General features: G+C 35.5%; 1 protein-coding gene across 36 annotated transcripts in view; it reads right to left on the reverse strand.

Moving 5' to 3' along the window:
• Positions 1-19802, reverse strand: part of CCDC138 (coiled-coil domain containing 138) — a 74420-nt gene that overhangs the window by 32807 nt on the left and 21811 nt on the right. For all 36 annotated transcript variants that reach the window (XR_011425899.1, XR_011425902.1, XR_011425901.1 and 33 more), the window contains one exon: positions 6768-6884. Coding sequence is in view for 32 of the 36 variants with exons in the window: in XM_014730856.3 (XP_014586342.3) it covers positions 6768-6884 (117 nt within the window). In the remaining 4 variants the exon portion in view is untranslated. The remainder of the gene's footprint in view (positions 1-6767; positions 6885-19802) is intronic.

A 19802-nucleotide genomic window follows, 5' to 3' on the forward strand; every position in this document is an offset into this window, starting at 1 on the left:
CCAGACTCACTAAGAAAATAAGAGAGAAGGTGCAAATAAATAGAATTAAAAATGAAAGAGGAGAAATTACACTGGATACCACAGAAATACAAAGGATTATAAGAGAATACTATGATAAACTGTATGCCAACAAACTGGATAACCAAGAAGAAATGGATAAATTCTTAGACTCATACAACCTCCTAAAACTGAATCAAGAACAGAGAATCTCAATAGACCAATCAAAAGTAAAGAGATTGAAACAGCAATCAAAAATCTCCCAAAAAACAAAAGTGCAGGACCAGATGGCTTCTCCGGCGAATTCCACCAAACATTCAAAGAGTTAATACCTATGATTCTCAAACGATTCCAAAAATTTGAAGAAGATGGAATGCTTCCTAACTCATTCTATGAGGCCAACATTACCCTGATAACCAAAATCAGACAAGAACAACACAAAGAAGGAAAGTTAAAAGCCAATATCGCTTATGAACATAGATGCAAAAATCCTCAACAAGACATTGGCAAATCAAATACAGCAATACATTAAAAGGATCACACTATACCAGGAAGGCAGAGATAGTTTAACATCCACAAATCAATCGATGAGATTCAACATATTAACAAAATGAGAAATAAAAAATCAAATGATCATCACAATAGATGCAGAGAAAGTATATGACAAGATCCAATAGCCATTTATGAAAAACTCTCAACAAACTGGGAATAGAAGGAAAATACATCAACATAATAAAGGCCATAGATGACAAACACACAGCCAACATCATACTCAACCATGGAAAACTGAAAGCCATCTCTGTGAGAACAGGAACAAGACAAGGTCGCCCACTCTCGCCACTCCTACTCAACACAGTAGTGGAGGTTTTGGCCCGAGCAATCAGGCAAGAAAAAGAAGTAAAAGTAATCCAAATTGGAAAGGAAGAAGTGACACTCTGTTTGCAGATGACATAATTCTATATATGGGAAACTCTAAGGAACCAACATAAAACTATTAGAAATAATCACCAACTACAGCAAAGTTGCAGGGTACAAAATCAACCTACAAAAATCAGTTGCATTTCTGTATACTAATAACGAACTAGCAGAAAGAGAAGTCAAGATTACAATCCCATTTACAATTGCAACAAACAGAATAAAATATCTAGGAATAAATTTAACTAAGGAGGTGAAAGACCTATATCCTGAAAAGTAAGACATTATTGAAAGAAATCAAAGAAGCTACAAAGAAATGGGAAGATATTCCATGCTCATGGATTGGAAGAATAAACATAGTTAAAATGTCCACATACCTAGAGCAATCTATAGATTCAATGCAATCTCAACAGGAATCTCAATGACATCCTGCACAGAAATAGAACAAAGAATCCTAACATTTATATGGAACAACAAAAGACCTCGAGTAGCCAAAGCAATCCTGAGGGAAAAAAACAAAGCTGGAGGCAGCATAATCCATGACTTCAAAATATACAACAAAGTTGTAGTAATCAAAACAGCATGGTACTGGCACAAAAACAGACACACAGATCAATGGAACAGAATTGAAAGCCCGGAAAGAAAACCACACATCTATGGACAGCTAATATTCGACAAAGGAGCCAAGAACATACAATGGAGAAAGTAAAGTCTCTTTAATAAATGGTGTTGGGAAATTTTGACAGCCACATGCCAAAGAATGAAAGCAGACCATTATCTTACACCATAAACAAAAATTAACTCAAAATGGATTAAAGACTAGAATGTAAGACCTGAAACTATAAAACTCCTAGAACAAAAAAAATAGGCAGTACACTCTCTGTCACTGGTCTTAGCAGCATCTTGTTGAACACCATGTCTACTCAAGCAAGGGAAAAAAAGGAAAAAATAAACAAATGGGACTACATCAGATTAAAAAGCTTCTGCAAGGCAAAGGAAACCATGAACAAAACGAAAAGACGACCCGCCAACTGGGAGAAAATATTTGCAAATCATATATCTGGCAAGGAGTTAATCTCTAAAATACATAAAGAACTCATACAAGTTAACAACAAAATAACAAACTACCCCATCAAAAAATGGGCATAGGACATGAACAGACATTTTTACAAAGAAGGTATATAGATGGCCATCAAGCACATGAAAAGATGTTCAACATCACAAATTATTAGGGAAACGCAAATCAAAACTACACTGAGACATCACCTTACACTTGTTAGAATGGCTATAATCAACAAGATGAAAAACAACAAATGTTGGCGAGGATATGGAGAAAAGGGAACCCTCATGGGAATGCAAACTGGTGCAACCACAATGGAAAACAGTACGGAGATTTCTCAAAAAATTAAAAATAGAAATACCACACAACCCAGCTATCCTACCACTGGGTATATATCCAAGGAACATGAAATCAACAATACAAAGAGATTTATGCATTCATATGTTCACTGCAGCATTATTCACAATAGCCAAGATGTGGAAGCAACACAAGCACCCATCAACTGATGAATGGATAAAGAAGATGTGATATATATACAATGGAATACTACTCAGCCATAAAAAAGGACAAATCACCCCATTTGCAACAACATGGATGGATCTTGAGGGTATTATGTTAAGTGAAACAAACCAGACAGAGAAAGACAAATACCGTATGATTTCAGTCACATGTGGAAGATAAACAAACACAGGGATAAAGAGAATAGATTACCAAAGGTGAAAGGGGTGGGGAGGTCGGCAAAAGGGGTAAAGGGGAATATATGTGTAGTGATGGGTAAAAACTAGACTGTTAGTGGTGAGTACGATGTAGTCTTTACAAAAACTGACATATAATAATATACACCTGAAATTACACAATGTCATAATCCATTATGACCTCAATAAAATAATTTTTTTTAAAAATAAAAAAACCGGGGCTGGCCTGGTGGCACAGCAGTTAAGTGCACACATTCCGCTTCAGGCACCCAGGGTTTGCTGGTTTGGATCCCGGGTGTGGACATGGCACCGCTTGGCAAGCCATGCTGTGGTAGGCATCCCACATATAAAGTAGAGGAAGATGGGCATGAATGTTAGCTCACGGCCAGTCTTCATCAGCAAAAAGAGGAGCATTGGCAGCAGATACCAGCTCATGGCTAATCTTTCTCAAAAATAAATAAATAAAATTAAAAAACCATAAAAGGCAGGAAAAGAGTGGAAGAACAAATGTCAATGAACAGAAAGTAAAAATATGGTGGATATTAACCAATGATATCAAAATTACTTTAAATAACAATAGTCAAAATATACCAATTAAAAGAGACTGTCAGAGTAAATCAAAATACAAGACCCAACTATAGATTGTCTTCAAGAAAACCACTTTAAATATAAAGACACATTTATTGAATGTAAATGGATAGAAAAATACACCATGCTAACATTAAGCAAAAGAAAGCTGGAATAGCTATATTAATTTCAGACAAAACAGAGTTGAGAGCAAGGAGAGCTACCAGGGAAAAGAGGGGCATTACATAATGATAAAAGGGTCAATTCTCCAAGAATATATAATAGTATCTTGGGTACAGCAATTACTTTTTTTTATTTTTATTTTTTTATTTTTTTATTTTTAAAGATTTTATTTTTTCCTTTTTCTCCCCAAAGCCCCCCGGTACATAGTTGTATATTCTTCGTTGTGGGTCCTTCTAGTTGTAGCATGTGGGACGTTGCCTCAGCGTGGTTTGATGAGCAGTGCCATGTCCGTGCCCAGGATTCGAACCAACGAAACACTGGGCCGCCTAGAGCGGAGCGCGCGAACTTAACCACTCGGCCACGGGGCCAGCCCCTCAGCAATTACTTTTTAGATACAACACCAAAGGAACAATCCATGAAAAAAATTGATAAGCTGGACATTCTTAAAACAAAAAACTCCTGCTCTGCCAAAGACACTGTCAAGAGAATAAAACAAGTCATAGATTGGGAGGAGCAAATATTTGCAAAAGACATAGCTGATAAATAAAAGACTGTTATCCAAAATATAGAAAGAATTCTAAAAACTCAACAATAAGAAAACAAACAAACCAATTAAAAAACGGGCAGAGGACCTGGACAAAGTAAGATATACAGATGGCAAACAGACATATGAAAAGATGTTCACAAGTGTATTTCATTAGGCAATTGCAAATTAAAACTATGAGACACCAGTACACAACTATTAGAATGACCAAAACCCAAAACACTGACAACACTGAACGTTGATGAGGATGTGGAACAACAAAAACTCTTTCATTGTTGCTAGAAATGAAAAATAGCACAGCAATTGTGGAAGGCAGTTTGCAGTTAAAAAACTACACATACTCTTGCCATATTATCCAACAAGCATGCTCCTTGGTAATTACTCAAAGGAGTTGAAAACTTACGTCCACACAAAAACCTGCACATGGATGTTTATAGCACTTTTATTCATATTTGCCAAAATTTGGAAGCAATCAAGATGTCCTTCAGCAGGTGAGTGGATAAATAAACTGTGGCACATCAACAATGGAATATTATTCAGTACTGAAAAGAAATGAGCTATCCAACCATGAAAAGACATGTAGGAACCTTAAATACATATTGCTAAGTGAAAGAAGCCCATCTGAAAAGTCTAGATACTGTATGATTCCAACCATATGACAAGCTGTAAAAGGCAAAGCTGGGGCCAGCCCTGTGGCCAAGTGGTTGAATTCATGCGCTCCACTTCAGTGGACCAGGGTTTTACCAGTTCAGATGCTGGGCATGGACATGGCATCGCTCATCAAGCCATGTTGAGGCGGTGTTTCACAAGCCACAACCAGAGGCACTCACAACTAGAATATACAACTATGTACTGGGGGGCTTTGAGGAGAAGAAGAAGAAAAAGAAGATTGGCAACAGTTGTTAGCTCAGGTGCCAATCTTTAAAAAAAAAAATAACAAGGCAAAGCTATGGAGACATTAAAAGGATTAGTGATTTCCAGGAGTTAGGGGTTTGGGAGGCATGAAAAGGCAGAGCACAGAGGACTTTTAGGGCAAACTATTTTTAGAATCAAATTATTCTGTATGATATGATAATGGTGGTTATATGCCATTATACAGTTGTCAAAACCCACAGAAGGTAAAACACCAAGAGTGAATCCTAATGTAATCTATGGACTTTGAGCAATAATGACGTGTAGGTGTAGGTTCATTGATCATAACAAATGTCCCACTCTGGTGAGGGATGTTGACAGTGGTGGAGGTACGCATGTGTGAGGGTAGGGAGTATATGGGAAATCTCTGTGCTCAATTTTGCTATGAACCTAAACCTGATCTAAAAAATAAAGTCCATATATAAATTTAAAAAAAGCAACATGAGAAATCTTTATGGTGACGGAATTGTTCTATTATCTTCACTGTATCACTGTCAATATTGTGGTTGTGACATTATACTAGTTTTACAAAATGTTGCCATTGGGGGAAACTGGACAAAGGATACAAGGATCTCTCTGTATTAGTTCTTATGACTATAGGTGAACCTATAATTATCTCAAAATAAAAAGCTTAATTTAAAAAGTACATGCAATTAGACAATTATTAAAACTAAAATATTAGAAATCCATCAATAAATGTTGAATAAATAGAGAGGGGCAAGAACACTACTTTTCACTGCAAAAGTAGATGCAGGCTGGCAGTACTGTCTAAAACAGCACATAGAGTGGGGTACTGAGTATATATTTGAAGACAACAAAAATAAACTAAATTACCTGAAAGAAAAGGAGAAAAACATTTGGAAGGAAGGTAAAACAAAATTTCATTCAATTTTGTGAGTTTAGCCTTTTGTGGCTAAAAGCAAGCATTCACCCAATCATTTTCTGAAACCATTATACAAACAGCAAAATCAAACAGATTGTAAAAAGAAGACAGTGACATTAACAATCTGATAATTTATATAGTGTTGGTGAGGTACATAGTTAAGATCAACAAATTAAAAATTATATTCTCTGCACACTCTGAATATGCAAGCACATACACACACACGCTCCTGTACTTATCCATGTACACCAGAGGCAAAACGTTTAGGATATCACCTCAGGAAAAGGCATCTTTCCTTAACTTCAACCATCACACTACTCAATACTACTTAATCATCAGCACTGCACTGAGCAGTTTACTTGTGTGCTTCCTAAGTTCCACAGGACCAAGATTAAACTACACAAGCACAAATTTGTTTTTCACCTTTCTTAACCAACTGAAAGCTAGAACAGCATTTATCAATACTAACTAGGGAAATAAAATTTAACAAACTCACTACAATTCATAGAACAAATGGCTACATATGCATGTCATAATTTGAATTAAATGACCCTTATATAAGTAGGTAATACATACCATTCATTTTATAAAAAGCTGAAATAATTTTGTCTTTGATTAGGTTATCCTAATAATCATTGTCCCATTCAGTTAGTGTATATTTATTAGCATAAACAGACCAAATGCTTAATTTATATTACTGTTAGTAGAATATGAAAAATTATAAATTAAACAATGGGGGTGGCAGTTGGTTTTAACAATAATCTAACAGCAAAACTCCTAATTTATACAATTCTGAAACTCAAAAAACAATGTTATATATTGAATCTAATATACAGCATTGAGACATAAGATATATAAAAGGAGAAAGAAAAGAAAGCAGTGAATAAAGCAAGGGAAGCAAGGAGAAGTCCTAAAATAAAAATAGAAGACATGCAAAAAAAAAAACCGTGAAAGATCAAGAGAATAATGCTAACAGAGTGTTATTTAAAGACAGACTCATTAATCATTTACCTGTGTTCCAGCATCCAGCTGCCTTACAGACCAATATAAAAATTTTACAAAAGGCTCATGAAGTTTGGCACTCACAAATGGCATCCACTGTAGCTGCTCTGTCAACACAGGCAAAAGCTAAAGATAAAATGATGGAAAATATAAATGCACAGTATTTTTAGATGTCTGAAATCAATTACCATAATTTTCCAAAAATTATTTTTTTCCAAAAGAAAAAAAAAGTTCTCTAACAAAAGACAGTCACTTTAAAATCATAAACAATACAATATGGAAATACGTATTTGAAAATTTAAATATCTATTTCCTTTGACCCAGCAACAGCACATCTAGGATTTTCAGATCAACCTATACAAACATACTCTCTGAATCTTAAATGGTTAAATAAATTTATGGTGCATATATTATCATTAAAAATGATAATGGCATCTATATTTATTGCCATGGCATATTCCGGGGCAACAAAAGCAGGTTAAAAAGAACAAGTGTAATAAGATCTCATTTATATGAAATATGTCTACATGAATTTATATTGAAAAAAGATATACGAAAGGATGTTTTAAACAACAGTGAGATTTTAATAATTGGGGTGATATATACTTTCCTCTTTTTTGTCTGTTTTGCATAAATATCTTAATAATTAATGTCAATTTGTAAAAATAATAATGTGCCACTTAATGATAGGGATACATTCTGAGAAAGGCGTCATCAGGCGAGTGGGCCATTGTGCAAACATCCTTACTTACACAAACCTAGATGGCCTACTACACGCTTAGGCTATATGGTACTAGTCTTATGGGACCACTGTCATATATGTAGTCTGTCATTGACTGAAACATCATTATGCAGCACATGACTGTACATATATTCTGAAAAGATGTTTATCAATGTTGCTTCAAGAGTATGTCATTTTGCTAAAAGACTTCAAGACCATAAAGATATATTCTAAGCATCTGGTGGAATAACCCCAATTCCAGTACGGTAGCCTAAGAAAATAACCTAAACTATACCCCTCCAAAAGCACATGCACAGAAGTATTTGTCACATTGTTTATAAGAATAAATACGTGAAAATAACTTAATTGCCTAGCAATAAGGAAATGGTTAAATCAGGTGTATATACACTCAGTGGGCTAAAGATTATGAACAAAATGAAAAATATTAATAATAAATTAAATAAAACAGTAACAGCTAGGATACAAAATCATATGTAACTGGGCCACAGATGTGATAAATAAGGTATGAAAATAAACATGAGTTTGGAAGGACATAAGTGATCTTTCAGAGCAAAAACTAGATACTGCTGACCACTCCTTCCTTTTGAAATACTCTCCTTGGCTTCTGTGACACCAATTTCTCCTAATTTTCCCTCTACTTCTCTGGTCAGTATCAGTCTCTTTTGCTGGTTCATCCTCATTCACCTTATCATTAAATGTTGCCATTCCTTAAATTCGGTATTAGTAAATACAGACTAATGACTCCCATATTTATCTATCTAGCTCAGACCTCTCTGCTGAGCTCTAGTCTGTCATATTTCAGTGCCTACCAGATATTCATTTTGATATCTCAAACTCAACTTGTCTAAAACAAACTTAGCAGATGGAGGAGGCTCAAACCCAGATTTCCTCCAACATTTCCTACGTTGAGTGAATGCTACCAACATTCATCCAGTTGCAAAAGTCAGAAACCTGGAAGCCAATCTGGACACTCCAAGTTTTATACTGGATCCATTACCAAGCCTCATCAAGTTTACCTCCTAAATAGTGCCTTTCTAATTCCATAGTCACCATCTTAATGCAAGTTACTATCTTATTTCACCTCACCTATGTGAGAGCTTCCTAATTCTTTTCCAGCATCTACTCTTGCATCCCTTCAATGCTATCTCCACATAACAGCCAACATGATCCTTTTAAAGCATAAACCTGATCTTATTTTCTCCTTAAAACTCTTAATTGGTTTCCCACTAGTCTAAGTTATTTTCTAGAATGAAATTTCAAGCAAAATTGAAAAATTACACCTTAAGTTGAGAAATATCTAAATTGTACTTTTGTGGATGAATGGAATTTGATAATTACCTACTCTGTTAAGGTCATAATTCCAGCAAAATTTTATATACTTCATTTCCCCCCTCTGTATTTTTATATAAGATTTAAAATTGGTAAAGAATGAAAGTGATTTCAGAGGGAAATCTTTCAAATGGGACTACACTTACGTATACAAGATAAAGTACACAGAATTACCTATAAAGTTTTTCTGCCACAAAACAAGATATGTAACACCACAAAGCAGCATGCGAAAAAACTAAACGTGAGATAGTCAACAGACCCAGGCTCTTCAAAAAGTTATTAGCATAAAAATGTGAAGTGGGGACAGCCCTGGTGGCCTAGTGGTTAAGTTTGGCACGTTCTGCTTTAGCAGCCTGGGTTTGGTTCCCAGGCACGGACCTACACTACTTGTCTGTCAGTGGCCATGCTGTGATGGCAGCTCACATACAAAAAGGAACAAAAAAGAGGAAGATTGGAAACAGATGTTAGCTCAGGGTGAATCTTCCTCAAGGAAAAAAAAAAAAAATGGGGAGGGAAGGAGGGGAGAAAGCAAAGCATCCCAAGTTTAAAGAGACTCAGGAGACAGTAAGACCAAAAGTAACATATAGGCCTGGTTATATGCTGTTTCTGTTGTGGTGGTGATGGTGGTGAATATTTTGGCAATAGCTTTATTGGGATTTAATTCACACACCATAGAATTCACCCATTTAAAGTGTATAATTCAATGATTTTTAATATATTCAGAGTTGTGAAACTATCACCATAGTTTTAGAACATTTTCATCACCTTTCTCCAAAAAACCCTAACCATTAAGTAACTCCAACACTCTGAGCCAACTGTCCCAGCCCTAGGCAACCACTAATCTACTTTCTGTATATAGATTTACCTATTCTGGATTTTTCATATAAATGGAATCCTACAACACTGGGGTCTTTTTTGACTTCACTTGTAATAGTTTCAAAATTCATTCCTGTTGTAGCATGCATCAATACATCATTCCTTTTTGTCAGCAAATAATATTCCACTGTATACATACACCATTTTATTATCCATTTGTCAGCTGATGGACTTTTGGGTTGTTTCCACTTGTTGGCTATCATGAATTGTGCTGCTATGAACATTCATGTACAAATTTGTGTGCACACACACTTTCATTTCTCGAGTACATACCTAGGAGTAGAATTGCTGGCTCATATGGAAAATCCACGTTTAATCTTTTCAGGAACTGCCAGACTATTTTCCAAAGTTGCTATACCATTTTACATTTTTACCACTAGTATATGAGTTCTAATTTCTTCACATCTTGGTCAACACTTAGGGTTATCTGACTTTTCGATTTTAGCCATCCCAGTGGGTATGAAGTCATATATCAATGTGGTTTTGATTCGCATTTCCCAAATTACTATGTTGTTGAGCATCATTTCACGTGCTTATTGACCATTTGTATATAATTCTTAGAGAAATGTCTATTCGGATGCATTGTGCATTTTAATCAGGTTGTCTTTTTTGAGTTGTAAATTTTTTTTTTAATATTCAGGATGGAAGTCCCTTTATCAGATACATGATTTGGAAAATACATTCTCCATTCAGTTGGTTGTTGTTTGACTTGCATGATCGTATCCTTTGAAGCACAAAAGTTAAAACAATGTTTTGACTCAAATTTCACTTTTTAATTAGTTAGAATTTTCTCAACAATGGAGGTTTGCTCGTCTTCTGTTTGGGTCTCAACAACCAATACTTATTGGACATCTGCTTTTATTAAGGCACTGTTAGTGCTAGGGCTGCAAAGAGATACAGAACCCAAACTCATTGTCCAGGCCCACAAAGATCACCATGCTTCAACACTTCCTTCTTTTCCCAGTATTTCCCTTTTTCTCCTCACATCTAGTACTCTAGTCATACAGAACTTTTGCAAACAATTAGAATACACAGCTCTTTTTCCCAATTCCATGTTTTCTCATGTGTTATATTTTCTCCCCCCAACATTACTGAGGTATGATTGACAAATGAAAACTGGATATATTTAAATTGTAAAAAATGACGTCTTGAGGGCCAGTCCAGTGGCACAATGGTTGGGTCTGCGTGCTCTGCTTCAGTGGCCCGGGGTTCGCAGGTTCAGATCCTGGGCATGGACCTAGCACCATTCGTCAGACCACGCTGTGGCAGCATCTCACATAAAATAGAGGAAGACTGGCACAGACATTAGCTCTGCAACAATCTTCCTCAAGCAAAAAGAGGAAGACTTGCAACAGACGTTAGCTCAAAGCCAATCTTCGTCACTCAAAGAAAAAACCACGTTTTCCTATATGTACATACTATGAAATGAATGATTACCACAATCAAGCTAATTAACATATGCATCACCTCACATAGTTACCATTTGGGGAGGTGGGTAAGAACACTTGAGATCCTAACAGCTGCGAGGTGATATCTCACTGAGGTTTTGACTTACATTTCTTTGATGATCAGCGATGTTAATCTTTTCACATACCACTTGGCCATGTGTGCATCTTATTTGGAAAAATGTCTATTCAGATCCTTTACACATTTTTTTCATCAGGTAAGTTTTAAATTTTGATAAAGTCCAATTTATATGTTTGTTTTTCCTTTGGTTCCTTGTGCTTTTTATGTCATATTTAAGAAAACAGTGCCAAATCCAATGGCATGACGATTTACCTGTATGTTTTCTTCCAAGAGTTTTGGACTTTTACCTCTTATGTTTAGGACTTTGATGCACTGTGAAGGTTCATTTCTGGATTTTCAATTCTATTCCCTTGATCTACATATCTACCCTTATGCCAATATCACACTCTACTTGTTACTGCAGCTTTGTAGTAAGATTTAAAATCAGGAAGTGTGAGTCCTCCAACTTTGTCCTTTTTCAAGCTTGTGTTGGATATTCTGGGTCCCTGGCATTTCCATATGAATTTCAAGTCAGCTTATCAATTTCTGCAAAGCAGCCAGTTGGGATTTTAATAAGGGTTATATTGAATATGCAGATCAATTTATGAAGTATTAGCAGCCTACATCTTCTAATCCAGGATTAAGTATGTCATTCCATTTTATTTAGATCTTTTTAATTTCTTTCAACAAGGTTTTGTAGTTTTCAGAGTATGAGTTTTACACTTCTCTTGAACAACTGATTCCTAAGTATTTTCTTATTTTTGATGCTACTGAAAATGGGATTGTTTTTCTTTCTTTTTTTGGGGGGCGGGGGGTGGTTTTGACAAATTTATTGGTACTTTAGTAAAGACATTCACCTCAGTCATTTCTCTCTCCCATCTTGACCTTAGGTTAATATTTCAGTTGAGTCAAGAAAAGAATATGTAAGATGTTATTTTAACATAAATAGTAAAATGGACAAAAACGGAAAGTTTGCCTTTCCATTTAAAGCAAGTTAAATTCAAGTATCTTGATAGAATTAAATCATGTAAGTAAGAACTAATAGCTCTATTTACATTTCCATCGTTTTACTTGGGGCTTACTCTAAACTTAAATGCAAGTGAACACAGTGTTAGGAATATATACAGGCTGCTTCTCTGGAGTTATTACCTATTAAAGAGCTCAGCGAGTAGTTACCAGCAAAAAAGAGTCTGAAGCTGCCTCTAAACTTAAAATTGTAGGAGTTTTCAAGGAATCATTATACTGTATGTTTCTTTTATCTGTGACTACACTTTTTTTTTTGAGGAAGATTAGCCCTGAGTTAACTGCTGCCAATCCTCCTCTTTTTGCTGAGGAAGACTGGCCCTAAGCTAACATCCATGCCCACCTTCCTCTACTTTATATGTGGGACACCTACCACAGCATGGCGTGCCAAACGGTGCCATGTCCGCACCTAGGATCAGACCTGGCAAACCCGAGGCCGCCGAGGCAGAACGTGCACACTTACCCACTGCGCCACTGGGCCGGCCCGTCTGTGACTATACTTTTAAAGATGTATTTAACTGTCACATTAAAAGAAATTCATATACAAAAAAAATTTAAAAACCTACAACCCTTAACACATAGATCTAACAAAGTATATGTGGTCAAAGATTCCATAAAATATGCATTTTCTTTCCTTCAATTTTCAGTACCTAAAATGTACTTTTGAGAGGCCACTGGCAAATATGTATACGCTTAAAATAAACCATGCTACTGTATTAAATAAGAATTCTTGCAGTAAGTTAAAACCAAACCGGATTTCACTAGTCACTCAAATGCTTTGACAAAGTTACAGAAAGTGCATCTTTCTCATTCTCCATTGTCATATAATGTTGCGCTTTTTTGGGGTGCATTTATCTCTTTTAAAAAATAAAAGTAGCCAAATATTTAAGTATTTTATATATTTACATTTTTGGTTGTGGTTTATATTTTAAAAGAAAAGCTTCCTTATGATTTGCCTCAAGCTCTGGTGGAGATGCTTACAGAAACTAGCTAATAAAAATCAAGAGAAGCACAACTGAAATACTGACTTACTCTGGTAACAAACGGTTGTTCTTTGAAGACTAATGAAAGTAGACAAGATCCATTAAGGTAAGTGGGCTATTTCAAATACTCAACAGTTTACATAAGATTTTAAAATGTTTTTTAGAAAGAGCTAAGCATCTGTGTCCACTGACAGCAATGCAATACCTGGTTTATCAAGACTTGAAACAAAACCAATGCCTATTAGGAAGAAAGCTATATTTTATCTAATTTACTTTCAGTCAACATTCCACTAACATTTTCCTCCCAATACAATACTCCTTCCTCTCTAAAAGGCTGTTCCTAGGAGCCAGATGGTTTAGGTAAGAAGGGAGTTAAGTTAGAGAGTAACTGCTTGCAGTTGAAGTAGATGATAGGTTTTTGCTTCTCTCTTAATGGGCTAACAGTTGTATCTAAAAAAATATTCCATTCTTAGAAAGATACAATTTCTGATTTTTTGAATTATCTGTAACCTTTGGAAACTAATCACATGAAACTGCAAAATTAGCAAATGTCTTGAAATCTGTATATAAAACATAAATTACCTCTAATTTCAAACTCTCATTTATTAGTATACCACTCAATCTTAAAAAAAAAAAAAAAGGCAGCTCCAAAGATAGTCTCATACCATTCTTTAAAAAAGGAAAATGGTTCTTTTTAGCTTGACAGCTGCCCCACACCCAAATTTCAAAACACATTATTTAATTGTCTTGGTCAGGACCTTTCCAACATGAGATTTTACATGTCACTCCCATAGCTTTTGGTTATCAGAAAACCCATGATTCCCTGTATTGCAGGAGTTTGGTCCTGCTGACGCTGATGTATCCCTTCCAATAGCCTTCATCCTCATTTTTGCTTCTGGAGGCATTTCCTCTGGTTCACTATCCATTTTTCTTATTCTTAATCTAACAAATAATATTTATTTGTTCAAAATAGTAACAGCAATGGGGCTGGCCCCGTGGCCGAGTGGTTAAGTTTGTGCGCTCCGCTGCAGGCGGCCTAGTGTTTCGTTAGTTCGAATCCTGGGTGCGGACATGGCACTGCTCATCAGACCACGCTGAGGAAGCGTCCCACATGCCACAACTAGAAGAACCCACAACGAAGAATACACAACTATGTACCAGGGGGCTTTGGGGAGAAAAAGGAAAAAATAAAAAAAAAATCTTCAAAATAGTAACAGCAAGAGGTATTCAGTGATTACATATCTTATGGCTCAATGAAACGAATGACAACAACGTGCTAAGGGATTAGAAGGAGGAACTGGGAACACTGTTATAAGGTATCTGCACTATCTATGAAACGGCTGAGTGTTATCTGAAAGTGGACTTGGATCAGTTGGTAAACATACGCTGCAAACTCAAGGGTAATTGTTAAAAAAAAAGAAAAAAGAAGTATAAGTGATATGCTAAAAGAAAAAAACTCACTCATATAGAAAACTCAATGAAAACCAGAAAAGGCAGAAAAAGTGTGGAAAACAAAAAGAAATAACAAGGACAATAAAAACAGTAACAGAGTACATAGTAATCCAACTATACCAGTATTACTTTGAACATCCATGTTCTAAATACACCAGTTGAAAGACAGGGACTGTCAGAATGAATAATTCAAAAAATATATTTTCCTTCTATTTCTTCTATATCCATTTATTTATTCTATATTTCTGTTTCTTCTATTGAATTAGGTTTGCTAGTACTTCACTGAGGATTTTTTGCGCAAATATTAATCAGGGATATTGGTCTGTAGTTTTATTTTCCTGTGCCTATGCCTATGTCTGGGTTTGGTATCAGGGCAATGCTGGCCTCACAGAGTGAGTGTGGAAGCACTGGTTCCTATTCAACTTTTTGAAAGAGTCTGAGGAGGACTGGGGTGAGTTCTTTAAATGTTTGGTAGAATACTTCAGTGTAGCCATCTGGTACTTGGCTTTTCTTTGTTGGTAATCTTTTTAATTACCGATTCAATCTCCTTACTAGTTACTGCTCTGTTCATATTTTATATATCTTCATGATTCAGTCTTGGTAGGTTCTGTGTTTCTAGGAATTCATCTTTTTCTTCTGGGTTATCCAATTTATTGGCATACAATTTTTCACAGTATTCTCATAATCTTTCTTATTTCTGTGGCATTGGTTGTAACATCCCCTCACTTCTCATTTTACTTGTGTCTTCTTTTCTTCCTTAGTTTATTTAGCTGGGGGTTTGCCAATTTTTATCTTGTCAAAGACCAAACTCTTAGTTTCATTCATTTTTTTCTATTTTCTGTCTTATTTATCTTTAATCTTAATTATTTCCTTCCTTCTGCTAACACTGGGTTTAGTTTGTTCTTCTTTTTCTAGTTCTTTGAGGTGTAATGTTAAGTTGTTGGTTTGAAGATCCTTCTTCCTTTTTAATGTAAGCTATAAATTTCCCTCTTAGTACTGCTTTAGCTGCATACCCTAAGTTTTGGTATGTTTTTATTTTCATTTACCTCAAAGTATTTTCTAATTTCCTTCTTGATTTATTCTTTGACCTACTGGTTTTTAAGAGTGTGGTATTTTCTACATATATGTGTACTGTCCAGTTTTCCTTTTGCTATTGATTTCTAGTTTCATTTCATTGGGATCAGAAAAGATACCGTGTATAATATTAGTCTCTAAATTTGCTAAGACTTGTCTTGTGGCCTAACATATAGTCTATCCTGAAGAATACGCCATGTGCCCTTGAGAAGAATGTATATTCTGCTGTGGTTGGGTGGAATGTTCTGTATATGTCTTTCAGTTCCAACTGGTCTATAGTATTCCTCAAGTCCTCTATTTCATTTATGACCTTCTGTCTGGATGATGTATCCATTACTGAACGTGGGGTACTGAAGTCTTACTAGTAGCAACCTCACATGCACTGCTATTTATTTCTCCCTTCAATTCTGTCAACAGTTGCTTTCTACACTCAGGAATTCTGATGCTTTATGGATAAATACTTATCATTGTTATATCTTCTTGGCAAATTGATCCTCTTCTCATTATAGAGTGTCCTTCTTTGTTATCTCTTGTAACAGTTTTTGATTTAAAGTTTATTTTGTCTGATATTTTGTTTGAACCACCCCTACTCTCTTTTGGTTATTATTTGCATGGAATATCTTTTTCTATCCTTTCCACTTCCAGCCTATATGTATGCTTAGATTTACAGTGAGTCTCTTGTTGACAACAAATAGTTTGATGGGTTTTTTAAATCCATTCAATCTTATGCCTTTCAATTGGGAGGTTTAATCTATTTACATTTAAAGTAATTACTAATAAGAAATGACTTGCTATTTCCATTTTGTTAATTCTATTCTGTATGTTTTGTAGCTTTTTTGCCCCTCCTTTCTTCTCTTACCACCTGCTGTTACATTCCATTGACTGTTTTGGTAGTCACATGCTTTGCTTCTCACTTCCTTTTGTGTATACTCTAGATATTTTGTTTGTGGTTAACAATACAATTACATAAAACATCTTAAACTCTAAAGAAACTATTTGAAAGTGATAAAAACTAAACTTTAGTCATAAGCCAGAACCCTAATCCTTTACAGCTCCATCACTCCGCTTATATTATTGATGTCACAAACTACATCTCTATACATTGTATAACCCATTAACATACATTTAGTTATTTTTTATGCTTTTGTCATTTAAGTTCTATACAAGAATTAAAAGTGGATTTATGCACCAAAATTACAATACAGGTTACTATACTTGTCCATGTATTTCCCTTTAACAGAAAACTTCCTATTTTCATATGGCTTAATGTTGTTGTCTAGTGTCCTTTCATTTAAATTTGAAGGACTCCCTTTGGTATTTCTGGTAGGGAAGGTCTAATAATAATGCACTCCCTAAATTTTTGTTTATCTGGAAAAGTCTTAATTTCGCCTTCATTTTTGAAGGACAGTTTTGCCAGATACTGTATTCTTGGTTAGTGGTTTTTTCTTTCAGCACTTTGTATATATCATCCTATTACCTTCAGGACTACAACGTTTCTGTTGAGAAATCCACTTATATTCTCATAGAAGCTCACTTGTATGTGAAAAGTTGCTCCTCCCTTGCTGATTTCAAGACTCTGTCTTTGACTTTCAAAGATTTGATTATAATTTGTCTCAGGGTGGGTCCTTTTGGGTTTATTCTGTTTGGAGGTTGTTGAGGTTCTTGAATTTGTACACACAAATTCACTAAGTCCCTCAGATTTGGGAAGTTATCAGGTATTATTTATTTTAAAAATCTCTCTGCCTCTTTCTCTCTCTTCTCTTTCTGGGTCTCCCATAGTGTGTATACTAGTCTATTTAGGACACGTGACAATATCCCGTAAGTTCCTTAGTCTCTCTTCACTTTTCTTCATTCTTTTTGTCTTTTTGCTCCTCTGACTTGATGACTTCAAATAACCTGTCTTCATCTTTGCTGATTCTTTCTTCTGCCTGATCAAGTCTGCTGTGAGCCTCTCTAATGAATTTTTCAGTTCAATTACTGTATTCTTCAGCTCTAGAGTTTGGTTCTTATACATTTTTTTTTGGTGGTATTTTCCATTTGCTCATGCATCGTTTTCCTGATTTTGCTTAGTTGTGTATTTGTGTTCTCTTTTAGCTTACTGGGCATCTTTAAGAGAGTTTTAAAATTCTTTATCTGGAAGTTAAGAGATCTGCGTTTCTTTATGGTCTGTTTCTGGAGCTCTGTTCTGTTCCTCTGATTGTCCCTATTTCTTTGTATGCTTTGTGATCTTGTTTTGATATGGGCATTTGAAAAAAAAAATCACCTTCATGATTTTATGCCTGGTTTCGTGCAAGTGAAGACCTTCACCAATCAGCCCTGCTAGTGGTTCTAGGACCTCTTTTCTATGGATGTGTCTTCTCTGGGCTTGCATGTGCTTTTAACTGTCTTAATTTCCAACGTGGTTTGCCCACTTCTTCTCAGGAGCCCATAATCTCTTTCTCCCTGTGGCATCGGCCTGTGGAAGTGCAGATATATGCAGCTCAAATATATTGCAGCACTCACATCTATTTTCCGTGGTTTCCAAACTATGCCACAGTGTTTGTCAGGCGAAACAGAAAACAGTCCTGCAGCCAGCCCAACAGGCTAAAATGTTGGACACACAGTCCACTTGTGTTTCAGCACCAAAGGTGGAGCCATGGTGTAGGACTGTTTCCTCCTGACTGCACCATGCTATGCTGGAAGGGGCACAGGCATTCAAAATTCCAGAAGCTTTCATATCCCTTTGGATGGAGTCTCTTCCTGGTTACGTGTTGGCCTGGGTGCTGCAGCTTCTCAACTGGTCTCCAGAATTCTCAGAAACGTGTTTTCGTCTGTACACTGTTGTTAACTCAACATCTCCATGGGGGAACAAGGGCCTGGTGCTTCTGCTTCCTACCTAGTCTGCATGTTGTTGACATCAATCTTCTACAGATATTTTTTCCACCATCAGTTGTAACACATCTTAGCAGATTCCAGTGCAGGTTTTACTGAATTACTTTTTTCTCAATTACTTTGAAAACATTCCATCTATCTGTTTTTGAGTCATACAAGAAAATCAGTTTTATAAGGTATACCCAGTTTGGTCATCTACCTAATATACCATATTTAGTTCCCAATGGCTTCTTGTGTTTTTAAATATTAACGATCCTCAAATGTTAATGGGTCACAATGGTGATAAAATATACAACAAAAAGTGTCAGAAGTTTCCAAAGGTAATTTGTGAAGAGACTATTGTGCAAAAATATTTTGAGCTACACCAATATTTTTAAAATAAATATAGTGATCATCAAAGGGGTTCATGCAATAATGCTGTTAACAAAAAAGCCTTTTAAAAAAGACTGCGTTATTTTTAAAGCACAAATTGTACACATTCCTAACAAAACCTGAATACTTGCTTGTATTGGCCACAAGAATATACAATTATGTAATTCATTAATTTGGTACTATTTATCCTTCTCTTATTCTATTAAGAAGGCTATTCAAAAGCTTTAAGATTACTTTACATTTTTTGATGTATTAGTAACCATAAATTGAAAACAATATTTCAGTTAAGGATCTAGGCTCAACAAAAATTAGTCCCCAATAAGTCAAAAAATCCTTTAAGGATGATTAAAAAGAATCCTGTGCCAAACATGTGCTAAATATTCTCCTCTTATGCCATTAATCTGATATAAAAACAGAATATTACATGATCCATATTCCATTTGTTAAAATTGTCATTTTTTAGCCTTAATATCTTAAGACTGCCCTATCACATCCAGTTCTAACAAATGGAATTTCTCTACAGAACTTTAATACTGCAGGTCCTCCTAATTAACAGCTACTTCTAAAGTAAGGCTAAATATAGAGCGAATAGGCGACATAGGTGCTAAAAGAGAAAAAGTTCTAAACAAAGGTATATTTGTTTCCTATTGCTCCCATAACAAATTACCATAACCTTACTGGTTTAAAGAACACAAATTTATTCTCTTACAGTTCTCTAGGTCAGAAGTCTGATATGAGTCTCAACCAGCTAAAATCAAGGTGTCAGCAGGGCTGTGTTCCTTTCTGGAGGCTAGGGGAGAATCTACTTTTTTGCTC

This window comes from Equus caballus, chromosome 15 (assembly GCF_041296265.1).
Source record: "Equus caballus isolate H_3958 breed thoroughbred chromosome 15, TB-T2T, whole genome shotgun sequence".
NCBI lineage: Eukaryota > Metazoa > Chordata > Mammalia > Perissodactyla > Equidae > Equus > Equus caballus.